Below are 23148 nucleotides of genomic sequence, written 5' to 3' on the forward strand. Positions count from 1 at the left end.
CTATAACTTTTAAGCTTAATCATATCTATAATTTTTATATAATCTTATGTCAAAATATAATAAAGTATTAATAACGTCATTACTTTATCATGGGCCCGTTTCTTCAAGAAAGAGTGTTCAACGTCAACAGAGAATAACCAGGGCCTAAGGCTAATTAGATGTAAAGGAAAGGGCCAAAGGCTAATAGTAAAGCCTCCATCGTGTTCACTTATTTCACACAATTCAGAAGGTTTGAAACCCTAACCTAATTCTAGGACTCGAGATTCACCTCCATCCTAAAAGAGTAATGACTTGTGATCTTTCAGATTGATTTACTGTAATAATTTCTTTTTAATAATAATATACCTATTACTCTATTACAACTTATTTTGATATAATCACATCACTTTAAAAAAAAAAAAAAAAAAAATTGCAAATTTACAAAACTACCCTCTATTTACTAATAGAGTCGTAAAAAAAATTTTCTTTTTCGTTTTTCATTGTGAAATTTGTCACTGCTTATTCTCTCATGTTTGGAGTATTTGTCTTACTCTTAATTTTATTCATTTTATAAATGCCCCGTTTGGAAGTCCAACTGAACTGAGATCAACTCAGTTCAATTTAATTTTAAGTTGAATCTAACATCCACAGACACAATTCTCAAATCATAAAACTCATCTCTACTCAAAATCTCTTTACACATGATACCCACAATATTTTTTAACTCAACACTTTTTTACATGCAGTACTCACAACCTTTTTTAATTTTTCATTAATACATCTAAACTCATCTTAACATCCAAATACATCTAAACTCATTTTAAATAGACTCCACAAAATTCATTCCATCATCTCAACTCACTAGTATTCATAAAGAACTCAACCCATCTCAATATCCGAACGGGACCTTATGTCTTTAGTCCAAATCCAACATCTGGCAAAGTGGCAATCAGAGTTGTTGTAGGAATCTTGGATTTTGACTCCAAGTATGTGGCCGGGTGCCCACCCCTAAAGATAAAAATGGCTGACATGGCCTAAGCAAAGGGAGTGGAAATTTAACTTGGCAGAGCCAGTCATGATTCTCACCTCGACAGACGCAGTTAATGGGTGTAAAAGTTCAATATTTCTCCAAGTGACATTCCACAAAGCTCAACGCGATTATGGAAAGTAATCTATATGGAACTAGCAAATATTGTGATCATCTTTAGCACGTTTGTGTATCCACCAGTGTGATCAGTTTCACTCATGTTATCATTTTCAAGCCAAACAAATTAATCTCTAAACTACACTGACATAAAAACTGATCATCGGCATAACTGCAAAACAGGGAAGCTTATTATTGTTCAATTGAAACGACTCTCCAGTCAAAAGGTATTAAGTACTAATAAAAGAACCGCCAACAACTTAGTTCATCAGAAAATATGAGCTTGCTATCAGCCCTACATACGCCCTCATATTGCCATAAGATCACCATAGTTCCGCATCAGGAAAATTGATCCTGCAAAAAGCCCAACAGCACGCAGCAATTTCTGCAGAGATAAAAAGAGAAACAAAAGAGAGAAAAAAAAGAGATGAAGAATAAGGAAAATCGATTCTTCATTATTTAACAGTATCTTATAAAGTAGATAGCCAATGTGTTCAACATATGCGCATAAAATGATACTTTGCTAAACAAAACAAGTATTACGGGCATTTTAATTTTGCAGGGAAATGGCAGTGGGATTAATTCCCAAATTCAGGGCATGCATATCGTGAAACTCCTGCCCATTCACTTGGAACTTTCAATCCCTCGAATGGAGGGAAAACCATTTCCACAAAGGGGTAATGATATACCATTACCATTCCTATTGGGGGAAAAATATGAGCTAATTCCCCCCAGCATACTGCCGATGAATAATAGGTAACCCCACCCCAGGCAGAGTTAGTAAGCTGTGTGATGGGCAACCAACCTCACTCCCCTTTAGGGCGGAGTGCCATGTCATCTCAGAAGTTCACTTTGAATAAACACCAGACTTGGGGGATGTTTTCAACAAAAATGAAGATTTGAGTCTACATCATGTTTTTGGGCTACATGTAACATCTGTCATACATATATATAATGGAAAATTGGATTCAACTGTCAACTTCTCCTGTCGAAAAGACTACAGATTTGAGCTATGGCATGTGGTTTCAATTTTCCTGGCTTAAATAAAGCAGGTTTTACATTAAGAAGGTAGCTCAGCGTGTTCTATTCGATATGGGTAGGAGAAAAACGGAAACCCACATTCTTTCTTCCCAATTTCTGCACTACAGGAAAAAAATACTAGAAAGGATAAACCACAGGGAATAAATTTTATTTTATTTTATTTTTTTGATAAGTACAGGGAATGAAAATCTCCCGCTCCATGAAAATACACGCACATAACACCATCACAACCATTTGTTGGGGTTCTTTTTTTTTCGGTCCACTACTACAAACTCCCACAACATTGTCTATTCCTTCGCCCTCGTCATCATCACCCCAGCCTCTTCACTTAATCTCTCTTCTTTCCCTATAAATTGATTTCATCACGTTGTCAGCTCACCCTCCCCCACAAACACCAGTGGCAAACCAAATCAACAGATTTCTTTCAATGCACATCTCCCCATTCTGGTTATAAAAAAAAAAAAAAAAAATTGCATCCATCCCCCATTTCTTAGATCAAACAGTCCAGTCCATGTCTAACTAAACGGAGGATTCAAAATCAACCTTTTTGAATGGCGATGGCAGGTATTAGTTGGCAAATTTCTGCTCCCATCGATACTATTCTATATTATTTTATTTTGTAGAGGTAAGATCCCATCTAAACATCATTATGTAAAAGGCACCTCTAGCTCCCCGACTCTTCAGTTTCCACCAGTTCTCCCAAGTCCAACAATAGTTTTCTCCCAAGTAGGCTCATGAACAATGCCTCTAGAATGAGTAACTTTTAGAACTATTAGTTTCCAGAGAAGTTTCCCGTAACAAATTTCCGACCTTTAAGCAAATTATCTACTCTACACTCACTAAAATTTCTCAAAGATCCCTGCGTCCATCCATCCTCCCTCCCATAGTGTTTAAGAAGCATTACTATTACTTGTCAGTTGCACCACTTATCCCCGCTACTTTGGTGAATCTGCATGCACTTCATCTCATAAACATGAAACCGAACTTCATTATGCTTCGTTGAAGGCCTGGAACAAACCTAGGTTCTTAAGAAAGCAAAGTATAAAGCAAAGTTTTCAACACATCACTGGACAATGTGCAGGAATGAGGAACCCACTGAAGATTGAATGAGTGAACTAGTTGAAACATCTAACTAAAAAGATCTAAGGTTCTATGGAAATAATGCCAACCTTGTAAAAGATAATAATTTGTTAGGTCAACAAAGGTCAAACTGCCACAAACTACAACACACACCACACAGCCGACCTTCAATCCTTATAACGTCATATTTTATTGCTTCTTCATTATGTCATAATTACTTCCATTGTCAAAATGCCACTCTTAAAAGATAATCCTAAATTTTCAACAAGTCATTGAGACTTGTCCTGGGCATGAACTCAAACTAATAGACAACTCACTAGTTAGTCTGTCCTCTCACTTCTTTGCCTTTTTACTCCATAAACATAAATCACTGTGACAAAGGATGAAAATAAGGAAAATAGCCAAGTTTACAGAGAAATAAAAAGAATCAACCAGAAATTCATAGTCAAACTGCTCTTGAAAGATAAAAACTCGAGCATTGCTCTACATTGCTATGATAATGAAATATGTGACCAAACAGTCCGTAGACTCTGTTTATTTAACAGGGAAGAATTCCAGAATATGATTCCACAAATAGTTTTACAAACAAAAGGGCATCAAGTTCGGCTTCAAGAAGGGAGTACTATTCAATTAGCTTTTGAGGAAAAAGTTTAGCGTCTAAAGTCTTTTTTTTTTTTTTTTTTTTTTGATAAGTCATATTAACTTATATTCAAGAAGAATTTCCACTAAAACTAATTGAACCTAAGACCCAAACAAAAAACTATGGAATGGATGTATAAAATCAAAGTAAACTAATTGCTTTCACTTTCTTGAACCAGGCCTGGTAAAACAACTCTTTACAGCACAAAATTTTGAATTTTTTGGTTGCTGTCACCTAACTTCGGAGAGAAACATAAAAAATAATAGGAAAATAATAGCACAAATCTTTTAGGAAAAAAAAAAAAAAGAGCTTACATCAACATCAAGAGAAAAACTTAAAAAATGGCATGCCAATCATCAGAAATATAATACTATTTCACTCTGGTTCATGATTACTAAAAGAATCCAAGATACCAAAAACATATAATACATCAAGTCGGAAGAGGAGGAGGAATTTCGGAGAGAAGTACCGAGTTGAGGGCCCACTTCTCCTCATCATAGTACTGAGAATGCACGAAAGCTTTCAGCTTCTCAACCGAAACTACAGAGTCCGCCATTGAGTTTAGGGTTAGGGTTTTTGGGTTCTGAGTTTTAGACGAGAGAGAGAGCGCGCGCGAGGGTTTATGCCTTTACAACGCGAGATGAAAAGAGCGAGGGATTTCTCTTTGTAGCTTAAGGGTGCTGGAAATGTGAAATTACCATTTGAAAGAGGAACTGTAGACAAAATATACGTAGGCTTCGTTTGGATCATAAATTATTCTCAACTTATCTTAACTCATCATTATAATTTTTTTAAATTCTAATATAAAATATAATAAATAATTTAAATTTTTTAAATTTTAAAATAATAATAATATTAAAAAATAATATTTTAACAATATTTTATCATCTCAACTCAACTCAACTCAACTCGCTTCAACATCCAAACTCATCCATAATCTAAACTGTACTTTGTGAACTATTTTGTATACTTTTTTCTTTTGGAAAAAATACAATAATGGTGTTTACTGTTTAGGAGTGAATTATTTTCTAAATTATTTTTATAAATGAGATGAGGTAATTAAATAAAATATTATTATAATATTATTTTTTAATATTATTTTTATTTTAAAATTTAAAAAAATTAAATTATTTATTTTATTTTATATGAGAATTTAAAAATATTATAATTATTAAATGAGATGAATTGTAAAAATAAAAACCTAAAAATAAATAAAAAATAAATTTTAAAAATGTTAGAAAATAGTCTGTAGAACTATTGAAAAAATATTAGAAAATTGAATATATAACTAATATAACTAAAATCAGCAAAATCAAATGAATCACGAAGTATTCTTATAATTTTTCTTTTTATAAAAAAAAAACTAAAAGATAAATAAAATACTTGATAACCTAAATTTATAAAAAGATTAAAATTTTTTTTAAAAAAAAATCATTAAATAAAACCTAAATAACTACAAACAAAATAAAAACTTAATAACCTAAAACCAAAAAGAAATAGACTAAATTCAGAAAAATACAAATTCAAAAGATTGCGAAAAATAGAGTAAGGAAAAAAAAAAAAAAAGTAAAAAATACTTCAATAAAATAATTTAAAATAAATACTTTCTCAGGGCGGATATTGTGAGCGTGGGAGTGGCCCCAGGCCCAACCACTTCACTTGTATTAGGCGTGACCAACGAGTCATCGAGAAATAATTTATACAAGTACTAAATAAATAAATTTTATATAAATTTTTGTAAAAAAATGAACCTCACTACAAAAAATTACTAGTAGAACCCATTTGTTATAAATAAATAAATAAATTTAAAAATATTTAAAAAAAAAAAAAAAAAAAAAAAACCTTGTATGAAACTTTCATATTTAAGACATGTACACAACATTACTCCCGAACCACCTCGTCTGGATGGAAATATAGCACTTTCCATTAGGTACTTATTTTATTTGACTGCACAACTTTATTTTAAATAAAGACTATAAGATTATATGTGTATCCTTATTTATTGAAGTTTTCAGTTCATTTAGTTTTTAATTATTTCTCATAACTACAGTAATTTTTTTTAAAACTTTGGTAGAATTGTTTAAGTTTACGATATTAGTTTTTTGTTTATTTTCTATTTAAAGTTTTTTTGTTTTCGAATATAAAAAAATAATTATTACATCAGCATTTTCATTCAAGCAGTTAAATTAAAAAAAAATAAAATAAAAACTAAGAGTATTGGTATTGGCTTCATCAAAAGTCTAGCCAAATGTAAAATTTGATGAATTTCATCAAAATAGGGTTGCATTGGATTAGTCAAAAATATAAGTGTGAAACTTTGAGTTACAGTAAATGGATAGGTTTCTTCAAATTTCAAAGGGTTACTTTTCACTCATCAAATCTATTTTTTATTCACTTTTAATCTTCAAAAGTCTTTTTTATTCACGTTTAATCTCCAACCGTCTTGTAATAATAATGTAAGAATCAAATTAAATTATTAATTAACATATAATTAATGTAATTGTAAAATATAAAAAAAAATAAAAATATTTTTATTAAAAAAATAATATTATATTATTATTTTGATGAATTCAATAGCTAATTCAATATAGAGTTATGGCTATGAAAGTTTTAGATTTATAGAAATTATGTACTTTTTATTAAATTTTAAAGATAACTTTAATGAAGTCAATGTTAATGTTCTGACCGATCATTTTTCCCAAACACAAATCTAAATAATAGTCTCTTTCCAAAGTAATGATGAGTGTGGGGTAGAGCAATATCAGTACCCATTCATGCACTGCCACGTGGACATTGCAACCCCAAAACCAATCCATGACTTTCTTTGTCCATCATTCATTCATTCATTCAAGAGTAAACCCAGCCCCCATCAGTCATCACCACCAGCTTAGAAGTTCCACACGAAGGAGAAAACGGAAGCCATGACAATTTGTAGCAGCAGCAGCAGCAGGGCAGTCCCAGCTATTAACAATTGTACAAGGAGAAGGAACGCAAGAACAAACAACTCTGCTGCTTTTACACCCCTTTTCATTCGATCCATGGCTGCCCAGAAACCTCTGCCATCTGCTACCAAAACTGTTAGCTCTAGAAAGGTCAGTGCTTCCCCCCAAAGTTTATAATGTTCTGCTTGGCTAAGCATGTTCGAAAGAGACAGACATCTTTCATGGGTCCCGAATTTGCAGCTATCTTCCTGAAATTTGACAGAAGTGCATAGCTCTCCATATGTTAATGATGGATATATAGTTGTTCAATTGTTACCAATTTTATAGATTATGTTGTCAAATGACTACTCCTTATCAGATTTTATATGATAATGGAGAATTCAGCTGTTTTCTCTCTTGGAGAGCAGGGCCCTCGGAGCAGCTCCTTAACGACTTCATCGCCGATAAAGCTACTGACAAGAGTGGAGCAGCTGAAACTACTAACTAAAGCAGAGAAAGCTGGCCTGCTATCGGCAGCCGAAAAGTTGGGGCTCTCTTTGTCGACTATAGAGAAACTGGGACTTCTCTCCAAGGCAGAGGAAATAGGAGTCCTTTCTGCAGCAACAGATCCGGGAACCCCGGGGGCTTTGTTGAGCCTCAGCTTAGTTCTGCTGCTTTCAGGTCCCTCGTGTGTTTACCTTGTCCCCGAGGACTACCCCTGGCAGATAGCATTGCAAGTTGTGGTTGCTTTACTCTCAATACTTGGTGGGTCTGCGGCTCTTGCCACATCAAATTTTGTATCCAACTTGCAGAAATCAAACTGAATATGGCAGTTCCAACAATGTGTCAATGCCCTTTATGGCTTTCAATCAATTTCTTTTTCCATTTAGCAGCATTGCTTTACCTCCATACTGACTCCATATCCAAGGTCCTGCCGCAACTTGCCGGAAAGATGATTTTATCAACTTACTTAACCTTTGAATTTCCGGACATCATTTCTATGAGCTGAAAGGGAAGAGGGAAAGGGAAGGAGCAGCGTCTTAGCGATGCTCAAAAAGCCACATCATGACAAGAAATGTTATGTATCAATCACTATTCACTCTCACATCCCGCAACTATAATTTGACTACAACTTTTTTATAAAGTGTAGGAATATTTTTTAGGATGTTTTTCATAGGATGTGAGATGATGAATAGTAACTGATGCGAAGAATTTTTCTACCATGACATCAGGCTGCAATTTGATGACTTTATATTCCTTTTTGAAACCACAAAATAGCATAAACTTAGGCAGCTGGAATAGTTCCACCACGCATTTGCCGAAAAGTAAAACAAGAAGACAGTCAAAGCTACCGCAAACGTAACTTCAATAAAAATCCCAATTTTATTGTACCCAAAATTTTACATCAACTTGAGCGGCTTGAAATCAGCCGCCGATGCAAAGTTTTCAGCATGTGAAGGGTCGGATACAGAGATTTAAAGTTACAAAACAAACATGCTTTATGATAGGATACATAATCACACCGAAACGCCTTTTTCATGTCAAGTAAGCTTTATGGAATAGTGGAAGAAAGAAAAATCATAATAATGCTTTCATTAACATTTGGGATTGGGAAATTGAAAACCTGAATATCTAGTGCTATAGAACCCCTCATTGTAACTGTCAAAAAATCATCTATCAACCACTTTCTTCAATGTTCAAGTAGCAGCATTACGGTTCACGCCACCTTGACGCCCACCCCTTCCACTGCCATTCTGATTAGTCCGCTGATGACCCTCTCCATTGCGACCAATTGAACCCCTTGGTCGGCCTGAAAACTCACCCTGGTTTCTGAATTCATTCCTGCCATAACCTCGGCCACCACCAAAATTCCCACGGTTCTTGAAACTGTCACTCCGAAATCCACCTCGTCCCGAAGAGTACCTCCCTCTCCCACTGGTTGCAACTGTAAAAAATAACAGTGTCCTCAGTTTCCGTCAAAGATTTATGCATGTCCTTGTACTGTCAAACAAGTTGGCTTTGAGCTGCACAAGAACAATGAAACTAGAACTTACCTCGGGTGGTAGTTCTCTTTTCCTCAACAACAGCCTGACGATCCCCAATTGTGATAGGTGAAGCCTGCATTTTATTTATCAAAAGATCTATGTCAAATATGCAAATTGATTTAAACACCAGAAAAATAGCATGCAATGGTACACCATCAGCATAAGTGGAAACAACCAGCACCAAAATTACCCACTTTCTCTTAAGCCCTCAAAATTTATTTAAATTTTACAAAAATAAAAACAGCGTTCAGGTGCTTTCTGGACAATGAGTCAGTGATGAAAGTGAGTATCCACATATGTTTCACAAGAAGCAACGTCATCAGCCCATTCCTAAAAAAGACAGGAACTCAAGATTAAGAATCCACCATTCTTTATTGTATGTTACATGTGCACCGTGAGGGTTAGAACTCCCAGCACCATCTTCACCATGTTCTTTTAAGAGAATGGAGAGTTGCAGCTCATTGAAATCTCCACCAACTTAGTAAAAGGAAACATATTTTCATTTTCCCTAGTAAATGGAAAACAAAAAAGTAAAACAGGCAAAAAATGTCTTAAGCCTTATGCTAGCTAGGACTTATAATAACTGGTTGAGTGGAGTTTCTGGGATTATGGGTTATCAGTTGTGTTAATGATTTTCAGTGGGATTCAAACAACAAAAAATGCTTTTAGGATGCCTTTTATGTTTCAGCCAAAACATAAAAAATTAGCAATTATTTTAGCACATCCTTTCTATTGAAAATATTAATGTCGAAGAACCTACCCAAAGAGTCGGTGATTTATGGGTGTGGGTGAGTCTTTACAACAACTTCGATTAAATTTCTTCTTTTTTGCAAGTAACAAAAATTTCTTAACAGGCACCTCTAAATACACAAGATATATAAAAGAGATACCTATTTTAGAGAGAGAAAAAGATACAAGAAAGTCTATAGAAGCTGTCCAAAGGAGGGTATTGAAAAAGAAAGCCCTAAGCTCCATCATTGTCCATTCATGGTCCTCAACTTTATTAATCATATGAATAGGCAAGAGCCCAAGTACATGGGACATGTACAAGAGCATTGCCTATGCATGATGTTCAAGTGATGCAAGAAATTCATAAATGTTCAAGCCATTAAAATCAAGTACAATCGACCAACAGAACAAAGTGTTAAAAAAGAGTTCTAAGCACATCCGTTGACCGCTCACTATCTTCAAAGCTTTTCTCATTCCCCTCTCCAAAGACACAATCATAGGCAAATCGGTCTTGTATACGTCTAGTGTACTTGGCTATTCCTATTGATATATATATATATATATATATATATATATAATATTATTACTTATAAAAAATAAAAAAAAAACAATCATAGGCAAATCGGAACCATCTTCCAATTGCTGCAATATGTGAATTGCCTTGAAGGCCTCTCCAAGAAGCTAGGTCGATCACCCTTCTTTGCATCACCCAAGTTAAACCGTAGCAAAGAATTCAGTCCACAAGATCATGGCAATGTCACAATCAACAGACTCCCCACTCTTTTTGCACAAACAACACCAATCCATGACAATGTTTAAGTATTTCCTTAAGTTGTGAGGATCTTCCCCAAGGAAGTTGTCGATACAAGTAATGTTGCCTTAGGGGAGTCTATCTTCCAGACACTCTTCCATTGGACTTGCATTATGCATATTCATGGTTTGGTAGGAGTGAACAGTGAACTTCCCTTTCTTAGAGGGATCCCCCCCCCAAAAAAAAAAAAATGCGAAAAGAGTATACTAGCTTATAGAACTCCGAGAAAACACCAACTTCCCAATCTTGGGCAGCTCTAAAAAATGTCGCATTCCATTAGGGAGTGCCATTGGACAAATCAAGAGGTCCAAACTTGAAGTTTCCTTCATTCTTGCTATACCATAGAATCTGGATAAGCTTCCTTGAGTGCCCTCTTGCCACACCATATGTCATGCTAGAACTTAATTTTAGACCCATCACTTACCTCAAAGCAGGAGTAGCAAAAATACGTATCCCATCCTATTCTTATGTGCTTCCGAAGCGTCGCCACATGTAGCCCACTCACCTCGTTCGAGCACCATCCTACCCATGCATTACCATACTTTGAATCTATTATAATTCTCCACAAAGCCCCTCGTTCTAGTTGGTATCTCCATAGTCATTCACCCATCAAAGCCTTGTTTAAAATCTGCAGGTTTCGAATACCCAATCCTCCTTTTGAACTAGGGGAACATGGTGTGGTCCATGCGATGAGACACCTTGGTGGGAAGCAAAAATAATGATAGGACGTAGGTAGGCAAGTTGGAGAGGATACTTTTAATAATAAGTGATCTTGCCACCTTTGGATATACATCCTCTTCCAACTAGCCAGTTTCTACTCCATTTTTTCTAGCACAATATCCCAAATTGATATCAATTTGAATGGAGCACCCAATGGGAGGCCAAAAGATTCATTGGCAAGCGAGATTTCTAGCATCCCAAAATGGAAGCTATACTCTCCACAGTAGGAACATGCCCCACAGGAAATAAGAGATGAGATATATTGATAGAACAAGTGGTCCATTATTTGCCTCTAACGTTGAGAATCCAGATGGGAAACCACCCTCCACGATACCTAAGATCACTTTCTAAAAGCTTCCATCACGAAAACAAATAATAATGGTCATAGATGATCATCTTGTCTCAAACCCCAGGAGCTTTCAAAGAAACCCCTTGGTAGTTCTCACAATTTCTATAACGATATAAAGTTCTCATACCCTTAAACCTCTTCATTTCCCTCCATACACCATATGAGGCAAGTAGGAACCATTTTCCACAGTGCTACAATTTGTGGGAAGGACCACAATTCTTCTAAGCATGACTTGTTGCTTGTGTTGGCTGGTAGTATCTCAACCCTTAACCACTAGAGCCTTATAATATAAAGCATTTTGCCAAGAAAAAATTCCAAGCCAAACCACACTGGCTGAAAAATCATCCCCAAAGCACTAAACATCTTGTAAGGAAGTTTTTTTTGATAAGTAATAATCTTTATTGATGTGAATGAAATTAGGCGAAGCCCAAGTACACAGGAAATATACTAAGTGAGGCACCTAATTACATTCTAGTAGACTAGAAAGAAGATAAAAACTCGTGAACATTCCCTCCCTTCAATACAATAGCAGAAAAGCACTGGAAAATAGAGAATACAAAAAAATTCCAGATTTCCCCCATTGCACGCTCCTTGTTATTAAAGCACCTGTCATTCCTTTCCAACCATAAACACCACATTAAGCACAAAGGAATCATCCGCCACACGGCTGCTAGTTGGACACTACTATGAGATCTGTTCCAGCATGCTAATAAATCCACCACAGTCTTGGGCATAGCCCAGCTTAGCCCAGCTCTACTAAGAATACCAGCCCAAAGCTCCCCAGCCACCTCACAATGTAAGAGCAAGTGATCTACCGATTCCCCACTCTTTTTACACATGTAGCACCACTCCGTGATCATCATACCTCGTTTTCTTAAATTGTCAACCGTCAAGATCTTCCCAAGAGCAGCTGTCCAAGTAAAGAAAGCAACTTTAGAAGGCACCAATACCTTCCATATACTCTTCCAAGGAAAGAAAGTGGGCTGTAGGGCTGTCAAAACCTTGTAGAAAGATTTAACAGTAAACTTTTCTTTCCTCGTGTGAGTCCACAACATACGGTCTCCCCCATTGGCCCCTAGCTTTGCTGAATACAAGTAGCTGTAAAAATCTGCCAGCTCTTCTAGTTCTCAGTCCTGAACATTTCTTGTAAAACTGACATTCCAAGTGACCATCCCATTGGCGCGACATAGAACTTCTGAAACTGGGGCTTGCTGATTTCCAGCCAAATTAAAAACAACTGGGAAAGCCAAACAAAGAGGGCTCTCCCCACTCCATACATCAAACCAAAAGCGGATACGTGTTCCATCATCCACCTCAAACTTAAGATGTTTTTCAAAGGTATTCCACCCCTTCCTTATGAATTTCCACAGGCTTACTCCGTAAGACCCCCTACTCTTACAAACTCTTACTCCTCTTACCCCCAACAAACTCTTACTCCTCTTACACATGCAGCACCAATCAATCATAACAACATGTCTTTTTCTTGAAATATCCATGGTGAGAATCTTTCCTAGAGAGACTCTCCAAGGGAAAAAAAAATAACTCTTAAAGGTGCCTTAATCCACCTGATACTCTTACAAGGAAATGGAGAACTATCACGAGGAATAAGGACCTAACTGAAAGATGAACATAGAAACATCTCTTTCTTGGAAGGAACCCAAGGAAGCAAGAAATAAATTACCAACATGGGGGATAAGAACCTTATAGAAAGATTAACATGGAACATCCCTTTCTTGAAAGGAACCCAAAGTAGTTTGTCTTCACCTCCTCGTCTTGAACTAATAGAGTATAACACATTAAAGAATGCAGTAAAGGCTTCAAAGTCCTACCTCAAAGTGAGGAGTTTCTATGATAAAGCCACTAATGGGGATCAAGATATCTCTGAATGGTATGCCACAGAAGCAAGGCTAAAAAAAACAGGGATCAGATTTTGAATCGGACAAGGACCAACTCATTGAACTAAACGATTCAAATTCCAATTCATGACAAGTTTGAATGGATATTTTAAGGTTAATAAAACAGAACTGATAAAAATACATTGGAACTCAATAATTTCAAATCACGTAAAAATGAGCTTAAAATATGAATTCACAAACTAGTTTCAATAAAAATATGATATGACTCCAAATAGCTTCAATAAAATGCAAGTCCTGAATCTAACTTAAGATGTCTTCATTATTTTTATTTTTATTTTTTTTATTTTTTGCCCTAAAAATACTCGTTTACAAAGACGATTAAGTACCCATAAGTTACCAGGTCATGTAATGACAGTATTTTGGGCATTGTCATAAATTTAATACAAAGTACTCGGTTCTTCACTAGTTTTTTTTCTCTTCAGCCAGATAAAGTAAAGAATTATAGTTTTTATCCCTTCATCTTTCTACCAGTTTTACTGAACACAGATGAAAAAGTAAACATATGCTCAGCAGGATCATGGTACTGATACTATTTTGTGCATAATCATAAAATTCATGCAAAATACTCAGTTTTCACCTAATCTTTTTCTCTTCAACCAAATAAATTAAAGAATTCTACATCTTAAAATCTGATCTTTTTCTACCAATTTTACCATACCCAAGGATGAAAAAGTTATACCTGTTCAGCACTCATATTTTCGAATGAGAGAAAAAAGGAAAGGAAAAAAAAAAAAAAAACTCATCACAAAAATAAATTAAAAAAATTAGTATTGAATTGGCTAGAGACAATTAGAATTGGTTCCGAATCTTTAGATTAAACTGGTTCTTTGGTCTCAATAAAAACACACTGAAATCAGTTTGGTTTCTAACCAAAAGAAGTTGAAACGGTCTGAACCAAACTTTTTTAGCCATGTATAGAAGAGTCCTTAATATGAGCAACGCTACACATCCAAAAAAGCTTCCTTAAGAGCCCTAACCCCAAACAACACATCATGTCAGAATCTAATCCTGGCTCTGTCTCCCACTTCACGTCTAATATAATTAGAAAACTTCACAAACTTTTCTCATGGTCTTCCATTATCCAACCCTATAAGGTCTGTAGACCTCATTAGATCATCCACTCACGCACCCGTATTAAAAGTATCCCAGGCTCTATTGATCTAAGCCTAGTATCTAGGCCCTCGTTTGCTAATAAGGATGGAATCCAGTTTGTCTTGCTCTGAAACATGAATTCTGGGCTTTCGAAATGATCTTCTCTATCACCCTGCACAATTTATTGACAAGACATTTAGAGATGACTTGTAAAACCCGCTCACCAAGCTATTAGGTCTGTAATCTTTAACTTTCACCCCCACACACAGAGTTTTTAGGTGTGAGGGTAGCATTAAAACATTTTTCAAGTTTAACATGGGCATTTTAACTCATGAAACACGCACATAATGGCTTCATTAATCGTACCCCAGTATACTTGAAAGGAAGCCATAGAAAACCTGAGCCCTGTGCCTTTCCAATGTTCAAAACTTTTACAACTTTAAACACCTCCATCTCCCCAAACAGCCTCTCAAGACTTGAGGATTCCTCCACAATGAATTTAAAAGCTAGGCCATCTAGCATAGATCATTTTTGAAAACCAAAAATTTCTCAAAATTTTCCTACTTCCAATCCAAAAATCTTTACACCAAACCATCTCAAACATTAAAATATCTTACGGCAACTTTCTTAACAAACAAAATTTGGAACTACCACAAGACTCAAAACAATTCACAACAAATTTTTTTCCTTCATATTTCAATTGGCCCCACTTTAGGTAGGAAGGCCCGTTGTCTAACACTAAGAACAAAGCCTTCAGCTCTTAAACACATGTTCTTGAGTTTGAAGTACCTACTACCTCCACATGATCTGTTACTTGTCAAGCCTCGCACCTCACACCATGCAAATTTTAAATTTCTTCTATTAAAGAAATAATTTCATATTTCCTTCTAGGTTTGTTTTCCAGTCATTCCATCAGCACAGCAACAAAGTTACAACCTCACACCTTGCAATTTGACCACCACCAGAAAAGTCCATTTGAAGTAATAAATAGTAAAATACAACTGCAAGGACATGTGATAAGCTTGGTAATGCGATCTTCCAGCATAAATTGCTCACCATCATTATACAAGGACTCAAAATAGTATAGGGATTTAAAATTGGTATACTTTGTGTATAACTGTATGAGGTGTCATTGAAAAAGAGCCAAAAGTGCAAACACTTGAAATCAACACATTGAATGCAACCATGCTATAAATGAAATCTTACTATAATAATTGGTGACATATGCAATAATAAATCCATGATAAATATTTCATTCAATTCAGATATCTATAAGGGATGTACCTCAAGCGCACTATGCATTGAACTGATTGTTTCAAATTCGACAAAGCCAAAAGTGAATCCCTGCTGCAGTACACAAGAAACTCATTACTAGTAAGCACTGCATCAGGACACACTCACCTGGGGCCAAATGCAAAAAATAAAAAAACCAGACCTTGTTACTTCTAACTTGGATCCCCTCATGCTTGATAGGCCCAAACTTTTTGAACTCTTCCTCAAGTTGTGTATCTGTTGCATTGTAAGGTAAGTTCCGCACATATATGGAGTGACCTTCAGCTGTAAATAGCACATGGAAAAATAATTATAGACTTCAAAAAAGCAACATAGCATGAAAAGAATAGGATAGAAAACTCTGATGATGAAGAAAATGACCTGCCAGATCCACCACACTGGCCTCGCACTTCAAATTTAATCTCTTTATATCAAAGTTTATATTAAATAATGGATTACATTTTGATACCGAAACAAGTAGCCAATTAGATCTCAACCTACAATTTTTTGAAAGGTGATAATGATCTTATCAATTTGTGTCAACACTAATAGATACCTTCCTCAGGAACATCACTGCTTTCAGGAGCACTGTCACTATTAGGAGCTGATGCCTCAGGTGCAGGAGCAGGTTTTGCAGAACCGTGTGAGTGCTGATCAGGATACGCGGGTTCCACCCTCAACTTTCTAATGGAAACATGGGCTGAATTAGGCACTGTTCCTTTCATTACCTTAACCTACATCAAACCCCACAAGTTAACATAATTCAAACACTTGGTCAACACCAACAGGTTTAAACAACTATGAACATGAACTCACAATTGATGCATAAGACTTCTTTGGGACATCCTCCTCAGCTGCAGGAGCTGAATCAACAACTGTGGAATCAACCTCTTTAAGAATTTCGTTCTGAGTAGAATGAGCTGGGGATTGAATAACCTCGTCTTCAACAACTGATCCTTCCCCATTATCTGAAGGATCACAAACTTCAGGCACATCAGTAATATCTTCCTCCTCAAAAGAAGATGCAGGTTCAACGGCAGGAACCTCAGGAGCATGTGCAGGCTCTGGAAACAGATATTCACGCAATTGCAAAATGTCAGAGTGACATAAATCTCAATATAACACTTGTAGAAGAAGAATTATTCCAACCTGGTTCTGGTGTCAAGGCAGCTGTAGGAACATTTTCATTTATGCTGTGGACAGCGACAGAATTGGTTTGCAACAGGTCATTTTCCTCAATGTACCTAAAGACATCATTTAAAACATAGTAGCCTTTGTCTTGAGGAGCGAGAAAAAATGTTTGTGTGAACTTCCTCCTCAAATTGTCTTTTCCAGTCAAACATCCCGTCACTAAAACAATCACCCCTTTTTCATACGAGTCCTGAGCATCTGCAGTTTTTATCTCCGCTGTATAGTCATCATAGTTGAAATCCAGTATCTTGTCATTGATTGCCTGCTCCAACATAAGCAATGCAATTATTTTAACAACCTACATTACAGACCATGCTAATCTAATGATCTCAATTAAATTCAATATATTACGGGGTTGTGTACAGAAAATAAGCACTCCTTTATCCAGCTTAGATGTGTCATTCTATTTTAAACGACTATTAGTAAAAAGAAATCTTAGTTAATTCCCTTTATTTGGTAAAAATGAGGATAACAATAAGAATCTTGTTTACTTTTGGTATAAAGCCGAGGGTAATATAGGAAAATGCAAGTGTTTCCAATTTAGAAAGTGTACAGCATTATTTAAATTAATATGTATAGTTAAGAACTTTAACTGAACAAGCAAAATAGAGGACACAACCTTAAAGAGATCTTTTTTTCTAATAAATAAAAATATTATATATATCAATAGGAGTAACCAAGTACACTGGACGTATATAAGAAAACACCTAGTCCATACTAGCTAGCCCCAAATGACCCAAAAAGCCCATGAAAATTAGAAATCTATCCAAAATACATCAAGCCCAAATTGGAATAGAACACACCTCCCCAACCCTCACCCCCCCCCTCCACCCGAAACTCCCTATACGAGGACGTCTTCATAATGCCCTCCCTTTCATCTTCCCTCAACTTGAGCTACATCCCTTAGCGTCGTAGTTGGTTGCCCAAGAAAGACGCTTTAACTCCCTGCTTTGCTTAAAACTTGATTTGGTTTCAAGCAAGTGGTCCGCCTCTATCGCAGTGAGTAGTGCTTTAAATTGGTCTTAACATCCTCCATATGAAAGACCCACAATATGCTGAATTTCGTTAACCTTATTCAAAACCCAATTTGATGGTGAACCCGCTATGTTGTTTGTCGGAGGAAAAAAAACCAAGGGAACAACGTTATCCCCAAACACTGTTCCCAACTGCTCTCCCGACCCTAGACATTCTTCCTCACAAGGCACCAACGATAAACCTGTAATTTTCTCCACGCAGTATTCTGCATTCAAATCCTGAACCTCCTCAATAGCTATGTTGTCGTTATCCATTGTTGTTATCACCATTAGAGGTTCCTTCACCTCCGGCATAGGTGTCGTCGTTCCATTGACGAGAACATTGCTTGTAGGTGCTCCACCCCCCGAAAATCCTTTCTGTGCCACTTTGTCAGACCCTACTCTTCCCTCAGGAGGCATAGAACAGGTAGGGCGAGCACTACCTTCTGTTATCCCATTTTCATCTTCTGAAAGAAGCTCATCTGCTTCTTCCAAAGGACTCAAAACCCTAGAAGGACCCACATCTTCAACTGAAAGTGAACCCTAGAAAAATGTACCAACCCCAATTGCAACTGGTGACTGAGGGCAGTTAGACTGCAAACCGGCGTGAACAGTGATGCCGGGGTCCGACGACCCTATTTGTGACGGCGTCGAAGTGCCCTTTGCCAGCATACTTGAAGCCTTCAAGCCCGTAGGATCTACCCCCCCCCCCCTCCTCCGGGAGAGGGGGTCCATTTTCAACCTACCACCCAAACTCATGACCACGTCCAAACCCTTATCTACATTAATCATAAGATCTCTCACATACTCCATAACTCCAGTCAATTGAGCTTTAACAGCCCACAAGACCCCCTCCACTTCTCCCACAATCAAACACTTGACCGAGGCAGCCATTCCACCATGCACCACATGGTGCTTACCCTCCATTTCTCTCAATTTCACCCGATAGCCTTTGTCTCCTACAAGTGTCTTACATTTTCCTTTTGTCGCAAAGCTATTCTTGACCAGACTACCCACCGGTGACCTCAATACCAAGGCGTATGAGGCACCTTTGACCGAGGAAGGCCTTCCCACTGTCTTTCCATCAAAGAACTCCCCTCTGTTTGCATGCTTCAAAACAGCGGCTTTGGACCCAATGACGCTTCAAATGGAATTCAGAAAACCTTTCCATCTGATGGCATTTGCGTATGTACTTCTAGTAAAGTAATTGCTAGAAGTCATGACAAATGGAGCAATTACTTCTAGTAAAGTAATTGCTTTGAATGGAATTCAGAAAACAAAGCATTACTTTACTAGAAGTCATGACACAAAAAATATATAAATTAATTGAAAATCTGGTAGAATGCAGAGCATGATCTGCATCATGAATACATCCCTGCATAATATACACCCCAACATCACAAGTACATACAAAAAGGACTTACTTGCATGGATGTCACTGTTGCCATGTTACCATTGGCATCTGGCCGGCTTAGCAAACTTGTATCCTGATAAAATCTATGCACCAAGTTAGGGGATTGGTGAAGAATATGGTAGTACTGCTCCACAAAGGCATTCCCAACAACTTGGGCACTGGGAGCAAGGGTGGGACTTGCTTCCTGCATTGCCATCTACAGATAATCTTGAACAGAAACATTTCAGTAAGAAACCAAACAATAAAACCAATGAGAACATGGAAACAAATCGTAAGACAAGTAAAAAAACATAGTTGATTCAACATAAATGAAAAACAAGCATAACGATGCAACACCTGCATCCCATCAAAAAATGAAACAATGGGAACCTCGTAACAAATGCACTCTGGGAAATTCATCAAATCATCAGAACATTATAGCAAGATGCAGTACACTTAACCATGGGTTGAAACAAGAGGGGAAGAAGCCATTTGACATTTCCCTTTTGTGTCGAGTAAAAGTCTATTCTGGAAAGCGGCAACTTTAACCCTATTAACATCTAATACTCACTTTATAACTTATATGTCGAGACTCTTCAAATTTGGTGGTGGTGGTGGTGGTGGTGGTGGTGGTGGTGGTGATTGTGGTACAGCAGTTTGTACATACACATAAAATCCAGAATGATTATGATAACGATTACAAGTAACTACACAACCAAAAGCATTATTAGATCTTACATAAATCTGAAAATACTTCTAGTAAAGCAAACCCAGAATATAATAAAACCCAAGTACAGAAGTATCAAGGTAGACCCAAAATCCCACTCGGCCAGTCCCAAACGAAAAGCTACAGTGGAGAACCAGAACACAACAATATAGCAATCAAGTCCCAACAAGAATACCTCGGAACTGAAAGTCACCCACGAAATCAAAACTAACAGAGTAATTTACGCCATGATAATTCATAGGGAGACACGTGCAATAAAAAAAGGAAACTTCATTAAATTTCATAAAAAAAAAGAAAGTAAGAAAGGAATGAAAAACCCAGAACAGTAAAACCGTAACAGAAAAGGAGACGATTACATAAACCAAATTGACCTGAAATACAAGATATTGAAACAGATCGGTCAAAGCCCATAGTCGAGTAGATCAAGAAGATGAAGATGTAAAAAGACCAGACAGTTTACCTGGGTGCGTATGATTTGAGCTGAGAGAAGGAGAGGGAGAGAGATCTGTTGGCTTGTAGAATAGCACAGCGGAGGGAGGCGGAGAGTGAAGCACTTCGTTTGTGAGTTTATAATAGTTTATAGAGGAATGGAATGAAATAGAAAGAAATGAAATGGAACCGACGGAAATTTCTTCCTTTTTTATGTTTTAAAATAAATAATCTGATTTAAAGTATATAATAAAAATAATGGAAATTACTATTTTGTATGAATATTACTATTATGTGTTCCTTTAAAATCGAGAAAAATGAATGATTTATGAGTAGAGAGATAATGAAAAGAAAATATAGAAATGAAAATGATGGTGATGGTGATGGGTGTTTTAGTATTTTAATAAAATATAATGGCTATTAATAGGATTTCGAATGGCATGAAAAATTGAGACTATAAGAGAAATTAAGGAAATGAGAGCTCCCTTGGCCTTCTTCCACTCAATCCATTTTCTCTTAATTAAACTCTCAAATAAGGAAATAAATTGAATTATTCTAAAAAACGAATACTATTTTTTCCATCTCAACTCCCAAACGAGCCGTAAATCTTTCTTCCATACATCAACAAATATTTTTTCATTATCTCTGTGTCATTTTTACTGCTAAATTATTATTATTAATCTTTTATAATGATTCACTTAAGTCTTGTTTAAATAATAAAAATATTTTATCTTATCTCATTTTATCATTATAACTTTTTCAAATTCTTTTACAAAATATAATAAATAATTTAATTTTTTTAAATCTTAAAATAATAATAATATTAAAAAAAATAATATATTAATAACATTTAATTCAATTTTTAATTTTTATCTAAAATCATCTCACCTCATCATTCAAACCACGACTCAGAGATTCGAAGCCTTTCTATTTGTGAAAAGCCACTCAGTACGTACTTTGCCTTCTTTCCATTTTCTTGACTGTTAGATTTAAAAAGGTGAATGTACTATGTAGACTGGTTTTCACAGTTTGTCTATTGAAAAGAATGATTGATAAACGGGAATTAAAGAGACTGGATGCTATGGAATTTTCTGAATTTTCATGTTTCATAGAAAATGTCAAAGTTAGGAGTTGGGCCAATGCTGGGTTTGTACTATTTCGTTCTATAATAGCACCATAGTAGGGATAAGGTTACTTTGGGTTTAATCAACCAAAGAAGAGAGAGATGCGATCGAGGTATTGTATGTATTAAATGCCCATGGGTTCTGAGTGTTTTCTAAGCTATATATCAAATACCGTACCATACCAGTTGGTACGGTCAAAATATGCCATACCGGCCATTAGTCCAGTATAGATATTATATATATTTCGTATCGGCCTAAATATCAGCCATATCGATCTACATTTCGGCATGTATCGACTTGTATTTCGGCTCATATTGGCCGATATTTCGATCTTTAATTTTTTTTTTTAATTTTTTTAAACTACAAGCTTATTTTTTTTACCTCCAATTTAAACTAGGCTATTTATAATTTATATATATATATATGTATTTATATATAATTTATTCATATATATAATAATATTTTAGAATATAATTTATTTATATATCGATTATTCCAAAGCGGTACACAAAACGATATCGATATCGAAATATTTCGTTCCAGTGTCTTGATCGGTACAACATCCGATACCATATTCAAAACATTGTTTCTAAGCCCATTTTGCTTTATAATTATCCAATCTGATTTTGTTAGACCCGTATTATCTTTATGTGTATGTAATTTTACTCAATGCAAACACTCTATCTTGCACCCACTATCTTAATCTTCGTAGGAAGTTCCATTCTGGCTATAGCGCATTTGCCATAATGTTTTATCTCATGTATCTCCTCTATGATAAAATAGTGAGTTTAAGTCATATAGCATAGGTTTTATTGTACTCGATTGACCAAATTGTTCCTGCTGCTGATTCAAAGTTGGACTAAAATGCCTCGCTCTATATCATGTTAGACCAAAATGACTACTATAAATTCCAGTTTGAACTAAAATACCCCACTACAATTAAATTGGACTAAAATACCCCTACTACAAATAACAGTTTGACTAAAATGTCATTCCTCTAAATCAAATCAAACGGTCAAACACAAACCAGATGATCCAACAAACCAAACCAGATCATATAGATCAAATCAACCATCCACAAATTCAGCCAACCAACAAATCAAACCAACCAAACCAGGCACATGACAGCATGAGAAATATAAACCCACATCATCAGATATGGGCAACTCACGACAGCGTCGTAAGTATGGGTACCAGATCCTCAGTGTTGCCATGGGCTCTGAGTACTAGGCCCATAGCATTGTCGTGCACCAATAAAACCAAACCACACACCCACAGCACTAGAAACCCACAGAAGCGCCATGGGCTTTGAAAACTAGACTCACAACTGCCCTGTAGATCTGTGGACCTTTCATTGACCCATGACAGCGTCGTGGGTCTGAGAACCAAAGATTCATGGCGCTGCCTTGGCTCTAGCCAAGAGTGTTTCCGGAGAACATGAGATGAAGGAGAATAAGAAATCATGAGGAATAAGGAAGAGTAGATTGTGAGGGAGAGAAGAAAGAAGGAAAAAGGGAGAGAGAAGAAGAAAG

General features: G+C 36.1%; 3 protein-coding genes across 6 annotated transcripts; 1 reads left to right on the forward strand and 2 right to left on the reverse strand.

Annotated features, from left to right (window-relative positions):
* Nucleotides 1-1292: 1292 nt before the first annotated feature.
* Nucleotides 1293-4569, reverse strand: LOC121235870 (mitochondrial import receptor subunit TOM5 homolog). Its single transcript, XM_041132302.1, has 2 exons — nt 4354-4569; nt 1293-1508 (listed from the first exon to the last, which is right to left on the reverse strand). Exons 1-2 carry the CDS (start codon nt 4438-4440, stop codon nt 1431-1433), a joined length of 165 nt encoding a protein of 54 aa, XP_040988236.1. The 5' UTR covers nt 4441-4569; the 3' UTR covers nt 1293-1430.
* A 2152-nt stretch (nt 4570-6721) lies between these two features.
* Nucleotides 6722-7700, forward strand: LOC121234367. The gene is made up of 2 exons (XM_041130288.1): nt 6722-6976; nt 7234-7700. The coding sequence occupies exons 1-2, from the start codon at nt 6806-6808 to the stop codon at nt 7627-7629; spliced, it is 567 nt and encodes a 188-aa protein (XP_040986222.1). The 5' UTR covers nt 6722-6805; the 3' UTR covers nt 7630-7700.
* Nucleotides 7701-8169: 469 nt separating this feature from the next.
* Nucleotides 8170-20681, reverse strand: LOC121234366 (nuclear transport factor 2). 4 transcript variants are annotated; one of them, XM_041130287.1, is made up of 9 exons: nt 20524-20681; nt 19368-19553; nt 16889-17192; nt 16556-16803; nt 16296-16473; nt 15903-16024; nt 15752-15811; nt 8860-8923; nt 8170-8750 (listed from the first exon to the last, which is right to left on the reverse strand). In XM_041130287.1, exons 2-9 carry the CDS (start codon nt 19551-19553, stop codon nt 8503-8505), a joined length of 1410 nt encoding a protein of 469 aa, XP_040986221.1. In that variant the 5' UTR covers nt 20524-20681; the 3' UTR covers nt 8170-8502. The 4 variants fall into 4 exon arrangements, with proteins under 4 accessions (XP_040986221.1, XP_040986219.1, XP_040986220.1 ...); XM_041130285.1 differs by having other exon boundaries at nt 15752-15814; XM_041130286.1 differs by having other exon boundaries at nt 19368-19564.
* Nucleotides 20682-23148: the final 2467 nt, after the last annotated feature.

Source organism: Juglans microcarpa x Juglans regia, chromosome 6D, assembly GCF_004785595.1.
Source record: "Juglans microcarpa x Juglans regia isolate MS1-56 chromosome 6D, Jm3101_v1.0, whole genome shotgun sequence".
Lineage (NCBI taxonomy): Eukaryota > Viridiplantae > Streptophyta > Magnoliopsida > Fagales > Juglandaceae > Juglans > Juglans microcarpa x Juglans regia.